The following is a 23,827-nucleotide window of genomic DNA, read 5'->3' as shown; positions in this document are numbered from 1 at the left end:
ACGAAAGGACCACCGTAGAGGGTTTCTGGGTAATTTGTTGAAGAGACTTCAGTGTTTCAAGTTCTTTCTTGGCTGTTTCAAGGGCATTGTCTACCGCCAAGACAAACAGATTAGTCTCTTCAACGGGTTTGTTAATCAGTGCTGCTTGGGTCTCTGGCTTGAAACTGGAGTTCCTCAGTCATGCATGTCTCTTGAGCAAGTTACCTTGTGCCAGGGTTCTTCCCGCCATCTCGGCAGCGTCCAGAGTGTTTTTGAGCACATTCTGGTTTACCTAATTGCCTTCTGAAATGATGGGGAGCAACTTGGTCCGTGCAGGTTCTGGAGCTTCTTGAAGGCCTTCTTGCAGAAGGTTCCACTGGACGTCTGCATAGATGGCCAATATTGTGGTGTTACTAGCTATACGGGTGGAAAACGCAGCTGCAGTTGTTACCCTCTTTCCCAGTGAATAAAGTCTCTTGGACTCCTTATCGGGTGGTGCCTCTCCTGTGGACAGGGGAACACCAGCCTGTTTTCTGGTAGTGGTACTAAAGAATCTGCCGTGGGATGACCCTTGATGTAGGCAGGGTCGGTAGGAGGAGGACGAAACAGCTTCTCCACCCTCAGGTTCACTGCCCTGGTCTGGCGTCAACAAGGAAGGTGGCAATTTCCTCTTGATCAAATTCAACAAAGGGATTGCCTGACTGGCCAGAGGTTTTTCTTTGAGTATATCCTCCACAAAATCAGAATCTGGTAAAGCCTCTTGAGTGGCGATCTGAAAATGGTCAGCCGCCTTTTTCGAGATAGTGTTGAACACCATCTGGTCATCCACGGTGGAGGCTTGGCGAGCCTGAGTGGAGGGATGGGAATCTATACACAGGACATCGGTGTCCTGGGTGGGAGTAGGGGACTTCCAGGGTTCAGCATCAACCTGACGGCTGTCTTCCCAATAGTCCATAAGACCTGTCTGATCATCCACATTGTAGTTTTCCAGAAAGGTGCCATCCTCATCCTGATCATAAGTGTCCATAACATCATCATATGTGAGGACACAGGTGTCCTCCTCATGTGGATCCTTCAAGGGGTAGACAGAAAGTCCTCCATGCCTTTTGGGAGGAAGGGTCTCAGAATAAGAGACATTTTTCTAATCTGTCCATACATCCCTCAAATTTCTCCCTGGTCCATGAGGATGAAGCAGAGGAGTCCAGGGCAGGAAAGGGTTCATCTTCCCTGTGCTGTCAGGATTTGTCCTCCAATGTGCCTGATAAAGGCACAGGACTCTCAGTGTAGTCCCTGCAGGGTTCGGCCCACTGTGGAGTGTCTTTTAGCATGTCTCTAGACTGTTTTTTGTGCTTCGCCGCCTCCTTCGACCATTCCTTCAGCCTAACTGCCGAAGTTATCCTTGCAATGCTCTCGGCAATGGTCGGAGATTCTGGGTGGTCTACCGGCTGAGCGGAGGATTTCAACGTCACCGGTTGAACCTAAGCAGTGGATTGTGTCACCACCCAGGCCTTAAGCGGTGTCTGCGCGTCCTCCTGGAGCGTCTCGACGTCCGCGTGTCTTAGTATTAGCACCCCTTACTTTAGATTGTCCAGTCGCAGGCCGCGACTCCGGTTGCGGGGAAGGCTGCCGATCATGTCGATCGGAGGATCCCGTCGAAGTTTGATGGTTCTGTTGGTGCTTTGGTACGCTTCGACAGTGCCGCCAAAGCAGAACTTTGGGTTGCGTTTTAGGGCGCAGGAGTCTACAGCCACGCAACTCGCTTTTTTGTGGTGGAGGGGAAGACGGTTGTTGCACCGAGCATGCTCGTCCTTCCACGGATAGTTGGCCCTGCACGAACGACAAAATCTAAATGGCGTCTTTTCCATAGCGAAAGACACTTCAGCTATGACTAAACCCAGGGAACAGAGGATGAAAGAGGAAAGACATACTTGTAAAGAATATGTCCACCCCAACCCCACCCTCCCTACTGTGTAGGCCGGAAGGCCCGGCTATGTGGACGTCAGCGCCGCCGGGATCAACAGGTGTCGAAAGTCTACAACACTATTCGACGTTGTCTCGCAGGATTCAACTGTTGAAGTGACTTAACAGGAATTACGACAAAGTCGATAATAAGGACAATAACGTTAGCTCTATGTAAGAGCTCCGCATTAGGGTGACCAGTAATCGGGGTGGAAAAAAACAATCTGAGGGACCTCAGTGCATGAGGGATTTTGGGTACACTACATGTCACGGTAGGGATAGTGTTACAGACACACCTATGCTGACGTCCCCTTTCGATCCTTGAAAGACAAGATGCAATACTCCGCGGTTACCACTGGATGTCGGACCATATGCACAGGAGGTGATTCCAAGCAGATTAACAAGCATCAGAAACCCCTTTAGTGTCTTAAAGGCTCTGGGTAATATCTGTGCCGTCTGTGACATAGGGAAAGGCCAGATAAGTAGCCTTTCAACCACATAGTTGTGGGCAAAGGAGAAACCAACCCTAGAGAACACACCCTGGAAACTTTCCAGAGCCACGTTCTAAACATAGCCAGCTGGAGACTGAATGAAGCAGAGTCTGGGCAAGGGATTCCAATGGCGAACTGTGGTGGATGGGGCCTGCAACACCCTACAACTGCAGAACAAAAGTGACCCATGATGACTCCAATGAATAACCCAAAATCTCAGGACTGAAGGGGCGCAAGTATTCCGAGCACCAAATGGAGGGGACCTAGTCAGGAAATAGGTAGGCAACCCAGTGAGTACATAGCTTCTTCCCAGAGCAACACACAAGATCTTAACCACAAGACCAGCAAAGCAACTCAAAAGAAGAAAAAGCTGCCTTTCCAGGAGCTCTACCAACAAGTCAGGTGCTGAAAGAACGACAAGGAAAGTCACCGAACCAAACAGATCTGTATTGATTGAAGGACCAAATTAGGGCACCCAGCCAGTCAGAAGGAAACAGTTCCACGACAGGTGCACTGCAGGAGATCCAAACAGCTATGGAAAAGTAGAGGTAGAGACACCATAGTTTCGAGCACTAGGGGAAGGAGGTTAATTTGGGGTAGGCAACATGAGAATGGGTCTGAATCTGTCACAGAACATACATCCAGCCCAGCACCCAAGGAAGACCAGGAGAAGGAGGAAGACTATCCCAGGAAGGACAGCACCCAAAGGAAGAAACCGGAAAAAGAAGAACCAGTGCTCAGGCCGTATGGACAAACTTGGGCCTAACATTCACCAGCTTTTCTTTGTGGCAAATCCTCCAGTTATTTAGGTATGAATTTACTATTCTGAAGAATGCACAGGGTCTCTCTTCACCAAGACCAATGTGAAAGATCGAAGCATGTCAAAACTAATGTTGCTAGCAAATAACGTACAGTGAACATAATCCACTAACCACCAAATGTTTCATCCACCCTCATTCACTACATGTTCACCAACTTGCTAACAAACGGCTCAACAAAACCCTCAAAACACAACGAAACAATCACAACTCTACACTTCTCGATTCAACTTCCAAACCTGACCACTGGTCAAAACTCCCACATTTTGGAGGTCCCCCATCTGGAAAAAAAAGCCTTTGGTGTGCAAATCACTATCCACCCATAGAAAACACCCATGCAGATGCCAGTGGGTCCTGGTCTACATGCTTCAAAAGTTATGCACAAAACTTTGCCTTTTCCCTCTACTCCCCTAACCAGCTCCCTTTTCCATTTTAAATCCCAACATCATAACATATGCCCATTTTCTCCTGGGTTAGACTAAGTTAGACTAAGTTAGCTGGTCAAACACACAACAGGCAGACAGACAGGTTTTGACAGCCAGCTAATCAGACTGCCTCTAAAAAATTGACAGTCAGGCCCACTGACACAGATGTAGAGGTTCTGAGCTTGGCGCATGATGAGTAGAAATGAAATAGCCGGGAGTAGGACTTAAAAAGAGTGACTGCACCCCCTTTAAAGCCAAACTAAATTACAGTTGCCTCCAGCCTACTCCACAACACAATTGTAGGGTGAGCTAATGACCTTTCGGCCCTTGGAGCCATATGGGATGCTATAGTACAGCACATCAAGGGTTGTAGTGGCAGGGGGCTTCAGGAAATTCCCTCTGGCCACAAAAATAAGGTCAGCGATCTAAAAAGAAATCAACAGTAACAAGCAAGAGGTTTAGGCAACCCAGAAAACGAGACAGATCCACCAAAAATGTATTTCTGATATAACAAAACATATTAATCCTTTATAAAAAGAAACACATAAAAAGCCTGGTGCCACCATTAGTGCAATTGTCCATTAGTGAAAATAAAATGCAGACAAGCAGAGTGAGTGACTGTTTTAGTTTGAGGTGTGGGAACACTGCCCTCTCTTCTTCATGCTGTAGCATTGGATGCAAAAATGGGCAGTGCCTAGGAAAGCCTTGGTCTGACCTGTGGTCAATAGTATATATAAAAGCAGGTTTCTCCGCCTTTACAGATGCACATAATTATCTCACTGACCTTGTAATCCCGATTCTGTGGCTGCAGTTGACAAAGCGGCAGTTCTTTATTACCCGGCAAGATATGCTCAGGAGGGGTGCAGTCAATCTGTACCAATTCAATTCCCTTCTTTTTTCGTTTAATTCCATCTTCAGATACACAGAAGAAAGATAATGTGAGCAAATTATTTCAGTAGGATGTCAAGAGGACTACTTGTGCAAAACTCATTTAAGGCTCTATTGTAACTTTTCACCTCATACAAAAATGTGGGTTTATCCAAACATAAAACTGTTCTAGTGTAAAATTAATATGTTGCCCAGACTGCATTTTAATTTCACAGTTCTGTAATCCATTCCTAAATTAATGGTGTCACCCAAGTCAGAGGTACAGAATACCAGTAAACTTGAGAAATTAAAATAAATCTCAAACATACAGATCACCACATTTTAAGCACCACATATCCTACCATCGGCTGAGTACCTGGAACTTGGTTCATCTCCAATTAGAGCACATTTTTGTCTCAAACACAGCATTGTTAGCACCAAACGCTGTTGCATCCAGCACCATCCAAAAAGGACAATTTGAATAATGAACTGTGTATAGTTCACCAAATCAAATTAAGAGTTGAAAAGTGTCCCAGACACACGAAAAAAGTCCACGGCCAGCTGGGGGAAAAGGGCTGACTTCCTCACACCCAGCCAACAGATGCACCAACTTCTTGTAAACTTATACTCTGTTAAACTGTGTATGTTTGTATACCACGGGTGCAGGAATACAAATTACTTAGACATCTAATCTTGGACCACTATGGTCTCCCAGCTCAGACCTAGCAGACGCAGCCCTTCAGTTGGGGATGACATCTTTTAATCTTTTAATAGGTAACATTTGCCAGCATAATGTGTGTACACCACCATAAACATCCCATGCTCTCACTGGCTTCCCACAGTTTCACTTAGTTCAGGTCTTCATCTATACTCAAACTGCCCATGCTCCAAATAACCAGATTTGTGGACCACAAAAGGAGGCTGTGGCATTAGATGTAAAAGACGAGGAGTATTTACCTTTACTACCTGGTTCAGATTCCACTCTAGTGATGTTCATGCAGAAAGGGAAACGGACATTGTGCGCTAAGATGTAAGTGGCCCCCGTGGATGACTTTCACATTTTCTAAGCCAGTGAAATTTTCCAAAATTGAATTAGTACTTTCCACGCATTTAGACAAACATTAATGTAGACAAGACCTCCCTCACACAGTTGCTGGTTTACAACATACGGTTTGGGACTGTTCGAGTGAGCTCTTACTAATTCATGAAACTCCATCTATTGTTCACCTTCTCCTTAAAATTATATTTTTAAAATGACTCTTCAAACGATTCACATGTTTATGCAACCGCCTGTAAAAGTATTTGCACTTGTTCACCAGGACTCTAAACGCAACAATTAAAGAGTCTGATTTCCTTGGCACCGAACATAACGTCTTATGAACTGAAGCTCAAATTAACCTACATCTCACAAGTGTAACGTACAACGTAAATGCTGTGAACCAATCGGAGCAAAACTACTCATTACTATAATGCACAGTTAGCTACTGAACCGCCATAGTTGGAGTCTCCTAGTCCATGTCAGCCGAGGTCAAAGTGTGAAAACAAATCTTGGCTTGAATCAAGTATGAACATTTAAATACATTGAAAGTTGGCATGCAAACTTTACAATCTATGATAGCAATCGATGATTGCACATCACCACAATACCAGGACTGTATTGTTTTTTGCCATGTTACTCATGCGGATAGTGTTCAGGTTTACAGTCCTCTGATTCACCTTTATGAGTGTCATGCATTCTGGAAGATTGGACGTTTTAGCAGCTGATAACGCCTGAAAGGGGATTTGGGATGTTGGGGGGAGGGTGGGGGGGTAAGAGGGTCTATAGGCTGTTGGGAGGTTGACATCTTTACGTAAATGTTGATATCCACCGACAAACCCTCTTTGTTTGGAAGTGTGTGGATATGTTTTGTTCAAATGCCAATAAATACATTAAAATAAAACAAATGGTGGCCTGGCGCTGGCACTGTCATTTACCTTAAGATATGTCATTTTATTTAACAATATCCACACTGCTTACCCATAAACTGCAATGTGGTCATCACTTTCTTGAATTCAAAGAATGCCACAGCTAAACATATGGTTGTTTCAATAACTCCCAGCATTCTAAGCGCTGCTTGATTAGATTGCATTCTCCAAATAAGGAGAATGCTCTTATTGAGCACAGTTTGGCCATTTGCCATGCTGTGAGCAAAAGCAAGACGTGAGGTCTAGGTAGATGCTAAAATATCATGCACTAAAAGGATAACTTTCACACACACACGTGTTATTTGCGTGTTTCCATGCTACGAGGGAGAGAAAATTGATGCTAGTTGCCTCCACATTGAGTTCAATCATGAAACTTCGCTGAGTGCACTAGAAAAAAAGATGACTCCCTACACGGTGGGGTGAGTAGCAACTCTTGTCCATCTTTATGCTTGTTGATATTCTTTATCGAAATATGGGTCACTATAGCCAATGTTTTTCTCTTCTGCTCGATATAATTCATTATTTTTAAGTAACCTCTACTTTTGGAGTCTACGCTGTCCTTTTTAAAGCATCAGGAACCTATTTCCTCTAGGTAGATGACAATTTAAGAAATGTAAAACAATTGTTCAACCAGCTTATGAGCTTTTTTGAGTAAAAAAAAAAGCTTTATTTTGCAGAATGTATTGGAGAAATAAGGCTATGTGTCTGCAAGTCAGGAGATGATCAATTAGAGACTTCATCCTCGGAAGAAAATCATAATCTAATGAAAATTTCTCAGTGACATAGTACTTTATCCCCAGTAGAATGTCCAGTATATATAGAGCCATATGGATAGAAACATACGTATGTAGGGAAAGTCTAAAAGTACAAATTGTTGCACAGGTACAGGATAATTCACACAAAATATGTGGAGTTCCAACAAGAGAGGCTGAACTCAAATTAATGGAACTGGAGGTATGTACATCTAGCAGATTCTGGTAATGTGAATGCTTGCCTACATTATCAAATGTGAAAAGGGTTCCTACTTTATGAAGTTGCCCTAAAGCCCACCCATTGCCAAAATGAGTTGAGTAAAGGCCAGGGTGGGGGTGGTTCCCGGTGGACAGTTTTCCCAGAACCAGAGTCAATGGTGGTGGGCGGGAGGTGATGCGAAATGTCTTTATCGCCTTAGTTCAGTATTGCAGGATCACTTTGCTCAAGTTCTGCCCACCTTTTTAGCGAAGAGTTTTCTTTCCAATCACAAATTGGCACTAGCTCGGCTGTGAATAAATTACCCTCAATACCCAGAACTTCCATATTGCCATTTAATTTAGATGATCACATTCTCCGAGAGATTCTGGGTGTCCCTCTGGCCAAAATAAATGTGAATAATTGTGATTGTTGTTGTTGTAGAATCTTCTTTGAATTAATGCAGCGAGGGCCTGGAAGATGTAGAATTTTGTGGGGAGGAGAGTCATTTTCAGTGAGGTAATCCTACCCAACCATGAAATTTCCTGTTACGTCCACTGAGCCTTCTCAATTGTGCCAAGTAGAGCCAGGACATTATTCTGAAAAAGATGTGATTTTGCCAAGTGAATCCGTTTATACTTTAATGTATCATCTTTCCAAGTGAAATCAGATCTGTTCCTTAAATTGTCTGTCAAATTCGATTCTGAAATGTTTGATATATGGGATTTGATAGAATTAATCTTAAATCTGGAGACGTGATAAAACTCCTTTAAGTGAGACACTAAATTCTGGAGAGTGCTGATGGAATGGTGCACAAAAAACGATATTGTCAGTATATAATGCTATTTTATGCTATGAATGTCCTTGGCCGATTCCCAGAACATCCTGGGAGTGGTGAATCCACTGTGCGAGGGGTTCCATAGAAACCATGAATAGTCCCATTTTGATTGGATTTTTCAATTTGATTTGATATATCTTTATTTCGGTCAACAGACCGTAAAAGCAAAGTTACAATCATTTCATGTTAACATACATTTCTTCAGACAAAAATAATCCTTTAAAACAACATATAGAAAAAGATTTAACTTAAAAACAATCTGTTCGACCACAGAGTTAAAAATACATTATGATTCATACTGTACAGACAATCAATATAACTACACCAGAAACTAAATTCAAAATGTGATCATGCATGTCCTTGTCCTTAAAATTCATGTCTGGTAATCTAATATGAGACAGGCTGCCAGATGTGTATACAGTGACTTCAAATAAGTTTCCAATAAACCTGGGGTCCCAGTACATGTAGTAACAATAGCACACTAGAATGGAAAGGGAAAAGGTGGACTAAAAAAATAATTCACCTTTTGCAGACAATTAAAATACAGCATAAAATGCTTAGCATTAATCACAATACATACAAAAGCAAGGAAGACTTGAACATCAGCCGATTGTACGTCACCTTTTCCTCCGGGACCATATGAGGTAATTACCTACAGAATGAAATGCCAAATCATCTTCCGAGTTAAAGCAGAGAGCAATCACTTCCTGAGTAGTTTGAATAGCCTCTCGTCCAGAATAGTAGCATCAGGTACCTTTCCCTTATTTCAAAATAGCAGGGGCATGTAAGCAGAAAGTGCATCTCATTCTCAATACTATTCTTACAGAAAGAACATTCATCAGGTACTTCACTTTTCCATTTGTGTAGCAATTCCACAAGTGGTAAGATGCCCATGCGTAGTTCAAGGTACAAACACTCTTGTGGACTTGGGGAATAGTACACCCAGATACCTTTCGTTGCCTAGATTTTCTTTAACCTTCCAGTATCTCTCGAAGCTCTCGGTACTAACAACGCTTTCCTGTAGTTTGCGTAACTCGAATGAAAATATGGCATTGTTTAGAAGCGGTTTGAAACTAGAGTCAATGATGTGCGGATCGCTGCAGCATTCGATGTGCCCAAGTGTGTGCAGTAATTCCTCAATATGAACCAGCCATGGTAATAAATGGCCCCATCTTGGTACAGTAAGTATTGCAGGGCTAGCCTATACTAGTCTGGGTGATGACCAAACCCTTATCCGATACATTAACTGCTTTGATTTACAAATAAAATCAATTCTCCATAAATTCACCTCTAAAAAAAACGGGAGATCCTGGGCTTGCTGGGCAGACCTCAGATATTCTTCACAAGTTTGTTTTCAGTTACTGAAAGTTGATTACAATGTATTTCTCCCCATAGAGGGCAGCTTGCCTTGCCCGAGCAGTATATGCTTCTAGCAACAACTTTATTGTCCCATTTCCGAAGTCACAAGCAAATTTGGCAATGGACCCACTGTATCGTGCCAGAGGGGCTTTGGCTTTGGAGACCTGTACTGGCCACTTGCAGATTTCTGACAAGCTAAGGCCTAAATAATCATATTCTTTGACTTGCAAACTATCATTTGAGCATTAACACCAGTTTGCAATTCCCTCTAGCTTTGATTTTCTTGAAAATCATAGCCTTTGTCTTTAGTAAACTTTGAGCCTGCTTTCAGTGCAGAATTCCTCAAAAGCTAACAACTGTTTTTTTAATGCTTTATGATTTACATACAGTAGAATCAATAACAGATACAAATATATACAAATTGCAAGAATAATACCACTACAGCATAGCAACTCCAAACCCCCAACCCCCCCCCCAGTATGTACACAGTTCACATCATAAAGAACACAAAATTCAGTACATTGCCAGAAAACTACCCCTAGTCTTCATGAACCATCCTGTTTTGCCATGTTTCCTATATATACATTTCTCAATTGCTGCAAGATTGTGCATTTCATTAAACCACTCTTCTTTCAACAGTGTTACATCGGATTTCCAATTTCGTAGGATGATTTTTTTCCTCCATCAAGGCACCCAGAAATATCAATTTTTTTGGGCAATTAGTAAACTCCTCCAGGGTTACATCATTCCCCAGAATTAGCGTTTCAAAATCCAAACAAACATGCTCATTCAAGACACTCTCCATAACACAACCTATATCACTCCAAAATCCTTTAACTTTCACGCAAGTCCAGAACATATGTTCGAAAGTACCATTTTCAAGAACACACCCAACATTCTGGTCCATCCCTCAAACCCCTCTTCCATAATCTTTCTGGGGTCCAGTACACCTTATTTAGAATCGTTGTCTCGCTCTTTCACAAAGGCTCAGGGAACACAGACTGACATTTGCACATATCCTCGTCCAAGTGTCCACTGTTACCACAACACCAAGCCTCCTACTCCACTCATCTCTCAGCACATCATTGCCTTTATATTCACATAAAATCCATTTGTACATCCGACTTGCAAGGCCACTCTCACCGACCAATGATTTCCTAGTGATAAAGTTCAAATCCACTTTCGCCTGAAGAACAAGCCCACCAATAGCAGTCTTTAATCGCTTGTAGTCTCAAATCCTAAAATTGTCAATCTTATATCGTCTTTGCAACTCTCTGGCAGTCATCCAATTACCATCTGAGAGCAAATCACCAATCCAATTAACACCCCCCAAGAACCAATCCAGCCAGAAGAATGATTTATTGTCCAACAGAGGGGTTCAGCCATATGGAAGCATCTGGATTCTTGTATGCATCCATACCCAAAAATCTAGCCAGTTTCGACCACAGGCTCCTCAAACAGGCCGTCAGGGGATCCTTCGCATTCCTCCCTCCTGATTCCGAAGTCAATAATGCCCTTGGTGATAATGGGCCATTGTAACTCGTCTCCGCCCTAACCCAATCGTCGGGCGAGGGTGACAAGAAATCACCCATGAAATCACAAATACATGCAAGATGATAGGCCCTAAAATTAGGAACACCCAAGCCACCCTTCTCAAGGGGCAGTTGTAACTTCCATAGTCGTAGCCTAGGGGGTTTCCTATCCCACAAAAACCCTTAAACAAGCCTGTCCAACTCCTTCCAATAATGATTCTCAATATTAAGTGGGAGCATGCTCAAAACATAAAAATGGTTTCGGCTCCCAAAATCAATTAAGGCATTAACTTTCCCCCACAACGAGATTCAATAGTCCCCACCTCTCTAGGTCATTTTTAAGAGTCACACTAATCATGCTCATGTTCTCCTTCACCCATCCACTGACATTTGGAGTAATCCAGATTCCGAGATATAGCATTCTATCACGACACTACAAAAAGAGTCCAAGGGTAGCACCTCAGACTTCGTCCAATTCATTTTAAAGCCAGATAAAGTATGGAACTCCGCCAAGATCTCCATGAGAACAGGTAAAGACTATTCCAAATCCCGGAGAACCAAAAGGTTATCATTCGCAAACAGACATAGCTTCTGTTGCAACCCCCAACACGAAACTCCACAAATATCCAGATCTTTCCTAATCACCGCTGCTAGAGGTTCAATAGCAATAACAAACAGTAGTGGTGAGAGAGGGCACCCTTGTCTAGTCCCTCTCTCTAGTCTAAATGGATCTGAGCGCCTGCCGTTAGTATTCACATCAGCTGTAGGTTCTGTGTACAGCAGTTCAATCCACGATCTATACCTTACCCCAAAACCCATTTTCTCCAATACTGAAAAGAGGAAATTCCAATCCACACGATCGAATGCTTTTTCCGCATCCAACGAGAAGACAGCTGCACCATCTACAGAATCGGACGCCTTAGAAATCGTGTGTAATAGCCTCTGAATGTTTCTCGAAGTCCTCCTGCCTTTCACAAAACCTGACTGGGTCACATCAATCAAAGTAGGAAGCAAATTTTCTAGTCTGATAGCTAGGACTTTTGCCAAAATTTTATTGTCTGTGTTAAGAAGACTGATCGGTCTATAACTCATGGGAAGTGTTTCATCTTTCCCCTTTTTAGGTAGTACTGTTATCGATGCATGTCTCGTGGAAGTTGGCAGAAGGCCTTCCCTCAAAGAAGCCACATACATAGCCTTTAGCAATTCAAGCGCCGAGTTTGGCAATAATTTATAGAACTCTACTGGGAAGTCATCTGGCCCTGGCGACTTCCCAACATTTAATCTAAAAATCGCCTTTTTAATCTCATCCAAAGTCAAGTCCCCATCAAGTAATTTTGAATCAGACTTGGAGAGCCGGGTCAACTGCGCCTTTTCCAGAAAGTCTCCACAGCCATTAGCTGTACCTAATTGTTTCTTATATAAAGTAGCATAGTAATCTCGAAAGATACCATTTCTCTCTCCAGGATGAAACGTGACCCGACCATTCTTAGCTGGAACCGAAGTTATTGATCTCTCAGATTCCCTCTTTTTCAGCCGGTAGGCCAGCCATCGATCGCTCTTTTCCCCATATTCATAGAACACACATTTCTGATTATGATACCTCCGTTCTGTCTGCTCATCAAATTCAAGTCCAAGTTCCCTCTTCAACAAGACCTTAGTACCAGCCAAATCGGTTGGGTCCGCCATAATTCTTCTAGACAAATCATTAACTCTCTTCTCAAGATCTCTCAGCTTACTAGCGCGCTTCTTGTTCAGACCACACGTTAAACCAATCATATAACCTTGCATAGCACATTTGAAAGCCTCCCACACAATTCCAGGTTTGATGCCATCCTTATAATTCATAGACATGAAAGTCTATTTCAGACCTCAATTTCTCAACCTCCTCATCATCATCCTTTAAGACTGCAGTATTCATTCTCCAAGTATATTGCCTGTGTTCCACATCAGCTAGTTCAATGCACATAAATACATGAGCATGATCTGTCAATAGTATATCACCTAATGTACTGGCCTTATGGTATTCCGTCATTTTCCCAGCTGTTAGAATCATATCCAGCCTAGGGTATACTGAGTGTGCTCCCGAATAAAAAAGTATATTCCCTTGCAGATGGATGACTTAACCGCCAACAATCATGCAAGGCATGTTCTTCTAGTAGGTCTTGTAAAGATTGATAATGGCGATCAACATGTCTACTCGCCACAGACATGCTCCTATCTATGCTTTTGTTCAAAACAGTGTTAAATTCACCGCCTAAAATTATATTATTCGTGCCCAAATTCTGTAATGATTGAGCCACTCCCCTGTAAAATGACCCATCGTCCACAGAAGGGACATATATGTTGCATAATGCCACAAACCCCTGTTTGTTAACTAGTAGTGCCACCATCCTCCCTTCCCAATCTGACAATTCTCTCAACACTTTTATTGGAACATTCCTCCTGATCAAAATAGCAACCCCTCTAGAATGAGAGTAAAATGATGAACCATAAACCCTCCCAACCCACCCCTTTTTCAGGGTCTCGATTTCATCCTTGAGAAGAGGAGTCCATTTTTTGCTCCCTCAAGTAGGACATAACCTTCATTCTCTTTGTTATTTAACCCATTCACATTCCATGTGATCACACACAGATCTCCCGCCATTCCTATTATCTCACCAAATATATCCAATTACCCCAATAATGAAGCTTCAGCTAAATGTACAGTACCCGAAAAAATGACCAAGAGATGTGAACCGTACCCCTCCCCCCCCTCTGAAAAGAAAGCAAGTCAGCAACAACAACACATTTTTTAAAAACCAAAAAGAACATAACTAACAGTCCAATGTCCTGGACACCTCTCCTATAAACCAACAAACGTAATCACACAAAATCAGCAGAAAACCCCAAGCCAATACAGACACCACCTCGTCTGAAATCGAAAGCCACTCCGGCGGAGTTCGCCGCTCCAGCCCCGGCGCCAGCAGATAAGCGCCAAGGAGAGCAACGGCATATAGCTGAGGCGGCGGAGGGAGACAGGTGCTACCTGACCCGGCACTGCATACTAATCCGGCGGTTGCCTCGGGGCGACAATAGACCTGAGGGGGCCTGGAGTGGCAGTGAGTGTACTGAGGCAGACACCCCATCGCCTGCCTCGGCGCTGGAGCACCACGCACGCAACGGGAGATCACTCCATATTCATGTTTCCCCATTGTGACCCCTCCCGCTCCCATCGGTCCACAAACTGCAGGTTTCTCACCTCTCTCCACCTCTTCTCCCTCCTGATACCCACTTCTACCAGCGAGACCACGACACTCATCCAAAACCTCCTCGCCGGATAAATCCCCCCCCCCCGGAAGATACTCACAACCCTCGGTACTCGGTTCGGAACTTCTGAGAGACCCTCCGCACCCCCTCCAACAGACAGAAGGCCGCGTGCACCAGCGCTACAGTGCTCCCACCCGGCTGAGGCACCAAGTTTAACAAGCGCAATCGAGAACGTGGGGTCGGATCTCACTTCCGGGCCTGCCAGGCACATCTCCCTCGGCGTCCTACTCTCACTGTGAATAGACCAACCCCATCTCCCAGAGTCAATCAGCGGAACACAACCTCCATTTAAGCCAACAATCCACATGTGGTCTACCGACACTCTACCTCAATGGGGAAAACAGACAGATCCCAAAGGAAACTCACATTTGAACCCGGAGCACTCCCCAAGACCCCCAGGCTCCAGGAGGACTCAGAACCCTCAAACAGCAGCATGGCCCAGGCCGAAGAAGGAACCCCTGCCTCAGACATCAAGAGCCTCTTACTAGACCTCAAGGTCGGCATTGGAAACCTCAACAGTAAAATGGACGGCCTCTCTTCAAAGGTCGATCTCCTGCAACACAGAATGGACACTCACACAGAACGCCTTAACGAGGTTGAGCAACGGGTGTCGAATCTAGATGACAGCACAGCAACCCTAGTCGCCAAAGTCAGTCACCTGGAATCTCAAATGAAAGCAACGATCACTAAATGCTAAGATTTGGAGGGTCGCTCCAGGAGAAATAATGTAAGAATTATCGGCGTAAGGGAACAGCAAGTAACATCTAAAATGGAGGGCTTTGTCGAAAAACTATGCATCGCCCTGTTCGGCCGCGAAGCCCTCTCCCACATGTTTGTGGTAGAGAGAGCCCATTGGATCCCATCTTCCAAACCTGCTCCTGGGGCACCCTCTAGACCTATAATCGCCAGGCTGCTCAATTATAAAGACAGAGACGCCATTCTCCAATTAGCTAGGGAGAAGGGTGACCTACGCCACGATGGAGATAGAATTCACTTCTACCCAGACTTCTCCCTGGCAGTTCAATTGCAGCGGAGATCCTTCACCTCAGTCAGACAAAGGCTCGGGGACAATCGGCTCACTTACTCCATGCTGTTCCCGGCCCGCCTTAGAATTCAATTCGAGGGGAGGGTCCATTTCTTCCAATCACCAGAGGAGGCACACGCCTTCCTAGACAGAGCCGGATGCCCCAGACCAGCCCCCAACCAAGCTCGAGCACAACAGTAAAGAGCACAAAGGAACCCACCGTAACCAACACGCGGTCGGCGGCACCCACATACCTCTAATCCACACTGAGTCTTAACCAAGATGAATATGGGAGTGGATACTCCAAGGCCGTGCAACTTGGGAGGCCCCTGGTACCCCTTGCACAGCAAAGTTTTCAACAATTTTCATTGTCAATGGGTAGGGAAGTAAGAATCGGGACACGCACCATTGCGATCCGATCTCGAACGGCTTAAGCAAACGGGCCAGTTGGGGGTTGCCCGTGCAAGGATGGAAGCCAGAGAATGGAATTGGGAAAGTGCCACCAGCCCGAAGCCCCCCCTCGACCCCTCGGGACTACACGTCAGGTCTGACCCCCCCCTGTGGAACATCGCCATTGCCCCCAATAACCAGCAAATCATACCTCATACCAAGTCCTGCGTCTATTCGTGAAAAAGGCAGAAATAACAGCCAAATCTCCAATGCCAGTAGCATAATTCAAGATCGCCACCTGGAACATTAGAGGAGGCAACATCCCCTCTAAAACGAGACGGATCCTTCAATTCTTAGAGACACAAGGTTGATATCGCTCTGATCCAAGAGACCCACTTACTCCCCGGAAAAGAAAACCATTGGGCTAAAAACTGGGGATGCCACAAGTACTTCTCTTATTTGTCATATGCTAGAGGGGTGGTGATCCTCATCAACCGCCAAGTTGGCTTCAGGTTAATCAAAGTTGAGACGGACTCGGAAGGCAGAGTGCTATTGGTGAAAGATTGTCGCTGGTAGAGACATCATTCTCGTCAACTCTTATGGCCCCAACATCGATGGTGCGAACAACTTTGACTGGGTGCTAACACACCTCTCAAATCAAACGGCTGCAACGATCATCTGGGGAGGTGCCCTCAATACAGTCCTAGACCCCGGAAAAGATAAGACGCGAAGCACAACTCTACCGCCCCCCAAAGCTAGCCTCCAAGTCAAAGAAATCTGCAGAGCCTACAACCTAATCGATGTCTTGAGGCACAATAATTGGGAACAACGTGAATACACTTTCCACTGGTCTGTCCACAACTCAAGCTCCAGATTGTATTACTTACTGGTATCAGCCAACGGCCCCTTCAGATGGGAACAATGTGAAATCCTCCCTAAAACCTTCTCCGATCACTCACCTGTGACCCTCATCTGCAATCCAACCAACTCCAAATCCCGCCTGTTGCACTGGCGCTTCAAGCCTAGATCTCTACAAGACCAAGTTTTTGCATCAGAGATCCGAGAAGAAATATCAACCTTCTTGGACATAAATCTGGGCTCAGTGACATCCCCTAGCACAATCTGGGAGGCGCTGAAATGCTTCGTGAGGGGGGGTTGCCTTGCCAAGGAGAACGAAATCAGCAAGCTGATCCAGCAGGAACTCCACTCTAGTGAAGAGAAATTGAAACGCCTCGAACTCTCCAACAAGAGTGACCCACGCACCGAAGCAGCACTCAAAGAAGAGCTTCTAAATTTCAAGTCTATCGCGGAACGCGAGTTGAAATTTTTAGGGCGTAATAGCCAAATCCGCCAATACGGCGAAGGCCAGAGACCGGGAGCCCTCCTTGCGAGGCTGATCAAAGCCGATTTGAAACTATCAATGGTTGAGCGGATACGCTCCCAACACGGCATAGAGGTGCACACAGACAAAGAAATTGCCATAGAATTCCAAACCTTTTATCAAGACCTATACTCTTCAAAATACTCCTCAGACACAGATGCCCTACATAGGTATCTCCATGACACTGAGCTCTACTGGGTTCAAAGGGAACTACGCAAACCTCTCAATGAACCCATATTACCTGATGAAATAGTTGAAGTAATAAAATCCCTCCCAAGCACCAAAGCCCCGGGTCCCGACAGGTTAACCAGCGAATTTTACAAGGCCTTTGCCGAAACTTTAGCCCCCTTGCTTGCAGAGGTATACTCCGAAGCGTTAGAAACAGGCTCACTGCCTCGATCCTCCCACGAAGCCAATATTATTCTTTTACATAAGGCAGGAAAGCCCCCCCGAGGAGTGTGCTTCCTATAGGCCCATCTCCCTTCTCAATCTCGACAATAAAATTCTCGCCAAAATCCTCGCAAACAGGTTACTACCACTGATGCCGGCCCTCGTACTGGCGGACCAGGCAGGATTTGTGCCCGGGCGCTGCATGACGTTTGGAATCAGGAGACTATTTGCTATTACCGAAGCCCTCAATCCCACACACCAGGCGGTTGCAGTCCTACTGGATGCCGAAAAGGCATTTGACTCGGTGGAATGGCCCTTCCTATTCGCTGTACTTACCCAGATGGGCCTGGGCACCCGATTCATTAAACTGGTTTCCCTACTCTAGAAGGACCCCCTGGCCACCATACTCATAGGATCGGCGAGATCCTCCCTTATTAGGCTTCAACGGGGTACCAGACAGGGATGCCCACTCTCTGCACTAACATTTTCCTTAATAATGGAACCATTGGCATCAAATCTACGAGCCCAACAACTTCACAGAGGCCTAACTATAGGCCCTCATAAGCTAATTATTCGTGCGGGACCCAGCAGAGAACCTTAACCCAGTTATGCGCGAAGTGGTCAAGTTCGGGGCAATATCAGGGTTGAAAATTGACCATACAAAATCTATTATATTCGCACTCACTCCAGCTACCTAACGATTCCCAGACGATTACTGCTTCGCCTGGATGACCTCCAAAGTACGCTACCTAGGGATACTGATGCCGCTAAACTATCACGAGGTGTTCCAAGACAACTATGAAGCGGTAGCTAAGAGCTTACATGAAAAAAAGTGAACCTCTGGAAGTCGCTACCATTGACACTATGGGGGAGAGCCTCCCTTGTCAAAATGGTAATACTGCCAAAATTACTTTACCTTTTCTCCAATAGCCCAAATTTAATCCCTCAACCCTTTATGAAAAAAATTAAAAGCCTGATCCTCGACCTACTATGGGCCGGCATCAGACCACATGTGCAAATAGAACGAGCATTAGCATCGCCCAACCTTTTAAGGGCAGTAATCAAAAGCCAGCTCCCTGTGCCCATTAACACAATGAACGTAGTCCTAACGACACTCGGGGTCTGGAAAAAACGTGCACGAATGTACAATGTTCAGGTGAGATAGTCGCCCCTCCTTCCAATCAAATTCATCCCGGGGATCCCCTTAACCTCTGAAAAAGTCTTCCATCAATGGGTTGAGAAACTAGAAATAAAATCAATAGGAGACCTGCTCAGTGAAGGCTCCTTTATCACACCCCAACAGGCAACTGAAAGGGGAGGAACACTCCCCTGGATAAGTTTATTTTAGAACCAGGTACACCTCTCAAGCCCTATTCCCCACTTTTCCACAACAACCTCCAACTTGGCAACTACTCCACAACGTGGTCAAGGCCCAGGGCGAGGGTAGGTTAGTCTCACAAATATATAAGGCCATCCTATCAGATACAGGCTTCACTGACACTCGTGCCAAAACCAGATGGTAGAGATCCCTCCGACTAACAATACCTGACAAGGAATGGACACATATTCTGAAGCAAACAAAAAATAGCCCTTAACGCCCGCCGAAAGCAAATACACTTTAATTATCTGCACCAGACACATTTTACCCCTCAAAAGAAGAACAAACAGTAGTCAGACCAATCAGCAAATTGTGAGAGATGCGGTCATGCACCGGCAGACTCCGTCCACCTTGCTTGGGAATGCCCTAAACTTGCCCCATTCTGGACACAAATTCTCCAGACCACATCAGCAATAATAGGAGAGGAAGTACGACCCATCCCAACGGCAGCCCTGCTCGGGATGACGAAGCAACTCTCACCTGGAACAAGGAAACGAGCAGGTCTACTTCTAACTCTAGCCCGACGGAGGGTAGCCATGTCGTGGGGAAGAGGGCCAACACCATCAGTGACCCGCTGGCGAAAGGACATCCTGTATTGTCAAGACGTTGAGACTGAGTTTATCAGAACACTTCCCCAACACACTCGCCCCCCTGACATCTGGGGACCCCTAGTGTCCTTCTTAATCAATGAAGCGGATGAGAACTCCTCCGCAGCTTCGTCTGGGAGCCACAGTACCTAATGCTCTGCTGTTCAATCCACCGGGGTGTCGAAACTGGCAACGGTCCAGACAATCCGCTAATTGGATGACCTTGCAACTTTCACTTTGGCAGTTCGGGGGGCGGGAAGGGAGGAGGTGGGGGGATTGGGGAAGGCACTGGGGTTACTCACCCTGGACAAGGGTGGAAGTTCTGTAACAGTTTATTTTTTCTTGTTGAAAATCTCAAAATAAAGTTGTTAAAACCAGTCAAATAATACTAAATAAATATACATGTAGACCTAACCGCAACACAAGTCAGTACCCTGCAATATGGTGAAGCACCCACCAGATCCAGTCACAGCCACCCGGATTTCTAGAACGGTCAAGCCCATGCATACATATTCAAGCACTGCAGCCGCATACCCTCTATCTCCACATTCAAGCCAACCGAAGCAAAACTCCTCATACACATATCCCTTATGTAAGCCCCCAAGCCCATCACAATCCGACCAAATAACCTGGATATCGGCCAATTCAGGGATCCAAAGTGTGTGCATGAAAGAAAAGGATACCCGTAACGGGATGCCAAGCAAGAACACTCCTCCTCGAATTAGGTAAGCAGCTCAACACCCCGCACCAATAACCTCAACCCCCCTAATCTTAAATAACGTTCACCTAATCCATCGGCGAAATCAGGCTTGCCATGGTAATAACAAAGGAAGTCTATTCAAATCCAGCACCCTAAATCCCAATATCCCCCCCACAAATGTCACAACGAACAGCTCTATGCACTTCCTCATAACTCTTTAGTCCCACAAGTAATAAATGTTGGTGAGAAGAAGAAAAAAAAAAATCAAAACCCACACATGGACTTAAACATGAATCCCACAATCAGTGAGACCCGCGTACGCCAAATCCAACATCTGCATAATAAACATGAAGCCTCAAGCAATTCATCACCTTTGCAAGAAATGAAGACCATATCACGGATCTTCAGCTTATAAGCCTGTTCAAAACATTTCTTTAACAAGGCGATATGACAGTAGCCATGCAAGAGAGCTTACAAGTTGATTATTGAAGGATACCTTTATGTTATTAACCCATTCAAATTGAAGGATAGAAACAAAAAGATCTGAACAAGCACAGTAATAAAGAGGTAAAAGCAACACAACAGAATTACAAGAGGAAGACCAAACCAAGATAGACAGGGTGAGAAAGAGAGAAAAAATTACAGTGAATACACAGAAATGCCATCCTGCATGTCCGTACCGAGTACGCAATTTTAAATCAGGCAAAGAAGGAGAAAAGCCAATCAGGCACAACGGAATAGCCCGGAGGCCGCCGAACAAGTCTCCATGGATGTGGAAAATGAAAGTAAAGCATCCTGTCCAGCAATTGTACCAGCTGCAGACCAATGTCAATCAAATAAAGCGTGGATGGACATCTGAAATCATATAAGGGCATACGCAGGGCGAAGCCAAGTAATTATCAGGTTTTCCATCCATACGATGATCGAAGATTGTACCTCAGTGCAGCAACCTGGTCCGCCTTCACACAGAAGGTAATCCAATGTATGTACACCGCATTCATGACTAAGACGGAAGATCCAGAGACTCCGCCACTTTCCGCACTGAATCGGGCAGCACTACACAAACACAGGAAGTCATATTCACTTCATGACCACGTTGTGGGCACGTGACACCCACGCAGCAGGGTACTTTCCTCAAGTCACGGAGCATCGAAATTCCAAAACAAACTCCGAATCAATCCACGCAAGGCAAGTGTACTTTTAAAACATTTGAACAGTTGAAAACCACAATGGTTCAGTGGTTTCAGCGCCATTTTGAGTCCATATTTTCAATCAAAGGGATTCCAAAAGTACATTAAACCAAACTGATAAGGGCAATGTTTAAGAGATAAAATTCATTAACAACATTAAGCACATTTATCTTTTAACGGCTCCAGTCATGTCATGGCTTCCTTGGGGTCAGAAGTGCTCCTGTTACCCTCCGGTAATGCCAAAGTTAAAATGTTAGCCCTGTTTAGATAAGCCTTTACTCCCACAAGCCTGGATAAGTCCTTGGCTTCCTTAAAGGACTTCCTAATAGATAGTCTCTTTTGGATAGTCAGGATATACAGATATGAGATTACCCTTGAAGAAGGACCTCTCTTTCATCCGTGCAGCTCCAAGAACAGTCTCCTTTGTTCTGGTGGTCATCAAGGCGATCAGAATTGGTCTTGCCCTGGGGCCATTGCTTTTTACCCACTCTGTAGACGTTATCAATGTCTCCAGGAGACACCTGATCACAACCAAAGCATGTCTTCACGATGTCCAACACCAGATGTAACAGGTCCTCTTCTGCAGATTCCTCAACTTCCACCAGCCTCAGGTTCTTGTTTCTAATTTTGAGGTCCAGCTCCAGGTTTTTTTCTTTTCCTTTTTGGAGCTCATCCTTCAGAATATTATAAGCTCTGAAACTTCCTGAGATCTCAGAGGTCACAGAGACAGATCCCTTTTCAAGGATAGTAACCCTGCTGTCCAGATGTGAGACTTTCTTGGAAAGATCATCCATTGAGGATTTGACATCTCCCACATCTTGGGCTACTTTCCCCAGGTCTTGGGCCATTTTAAGTAGCAGCAAGTAGATAGCTTGAGTGCTGGGAATCTCATCCATATCTGCTGTTGATGATGATGGTTTTGATTTCTTACATATAGGATTTTCTGCCTCCACATTCTTCTTCTTAGCGTTCATAATCATATATTATCAATAACAGAAGAGGGCCAGGAGCTAGAGGATTATGCTGCTGCCTCAGCTGCTTGCATTCCGGAATCCAAAAAGCTAACAACTGTTGCTTCGAGTTAAAGATATGAGTGCTGCACCTGCAACCATTAGTACAGGACATTTTTCCCTAGCCAGTGACGGTGCGTCACATTGGAAGGTCATTAACTTGAGAATAATACCATTGATAAAAAGAAATGTTTGGGTGCAAGAAGGCACCCCTATCTGTATCAGGGCCTTATCAGAGACCCTACCGTCAACACTCCATCTTATCATAGCTTCATTCTCAGTGTAAAGGCTTTGTGCAGCCCTAAATAAGGCTGTGGGGATGCCGTTATCAACAAAATGTTCCACAGCCTAGCCCTGGGAACCCTATCAAATGCCGTCTTGAGAACTATAAATATCACATACAGATTCATACTTCATAGCGCCACATGCTTGTCACATAATAGTGTCAAGCTCTGGTCAATGGTGCGTATACCCGCCTGAAATCAAGCCTGAAGGTGGTGGATCATATTTGTATCTTTTAGCCAGGTCTCCAGATGTATTACTAAAACTGTGGGAAAACCTTGCCCCCTGAGTGTAGCAGGGAGAAGGGTCAGTAATTACCTGGATCCTCCCTTCGCCCTTTTTATACAATGGGACAATTTCAGCTTTTGTCCATGTCTCGGGGTCAGAGTCTGTTGCCAAAGCTCATTAAAAAGCCTTAGAAGGTATTGCACCCATATCTCTTGTTCTAACTTCTAAAATTCCACCAGTTCTTTATCAGACCACTACGGCCTGAGCCCAGAAATACCGGGAGGATAGATCAGTGGCAACATGCGTGCCTTGGAAGCAAGACGATACGAAGCAACACAGGTTCGATCCCCGGTTCCGCGCTTAGAAACCTCTGGGTGTTTAAGCGCGTTATAAATACATAGCTTAGACAAAATCAATTATGCAACAAAAAAAAAAAACAATTCCTGTAACAGCACCTCGATGCCTGCGGGCTGTGTGAGCGCTTTAAAAATGCAAAATAAAATAAATACCCTAGATCTGCATAGAGTTTCGTAAAATGCAAGTACCACACTAATTCAGGAATATTACATTGAATTTGCATCCGAGTATCATTGCTTCCTGCCCCCATGAGCTTCCAAAATCTTTGAGTCCTTGTCGCAAATGGGACTTCAACAGGGCATCCCGGGTTTGTCTTGCAAACGCACCTTTCATGGACTTTAATAACTTTTTCTAACAATCATGTGCCTCTCGCAAAGCCTTTGTACTATAACTAGAAATGACTTTCATACATCTAATAACATT

The 23,827-nt window shown here is 44.7% G+C and overlaps 1 protein-coding gene across 4 annotated transcripts in view; it reads right to left on the bottom strand.

Annotated features, from left to right (window-relative positions):
- Positions 1–23,827, bottom strand: part of CLUH (clustered mitochondria homolog) — a 2,231,193-nt gene that overhangs the window by 1,657,244 nt on the left and 550,122 nt on the right. For all 4 annotated transcript variants that reach the window (XM_069615061.1, XM_069615063.1, XM_069615062.1 and 1 more), the window contains exon 5: positions 4,457–4,584. In XM_069615061.1, coding sequence (XP_069471162.1) covers positions 4,457–4,584 — 128 coding nt within the window. The remainder of the gene's footprint in view (positions 1–4,456; positions 4,585–23,827) is intronic.

Source organism: Ambystoma mexicanum, chromosome 9 (assembly GCF_040938575.1).
Source record: "Ambystoma mexicanum isolate Mex_15411 chromosome 9, UKY_AmexF1_1, whole genome shotgun sequence".
NCBI lineage: Eukaryota > Metazoa > Chordata > Amphibia > Caudata > Ambystomatidae > Ambystoma > Ambystoma mexicanum.
This window is presented reverse-complemented; position numbering and strand designations above follow the sequence as displayed.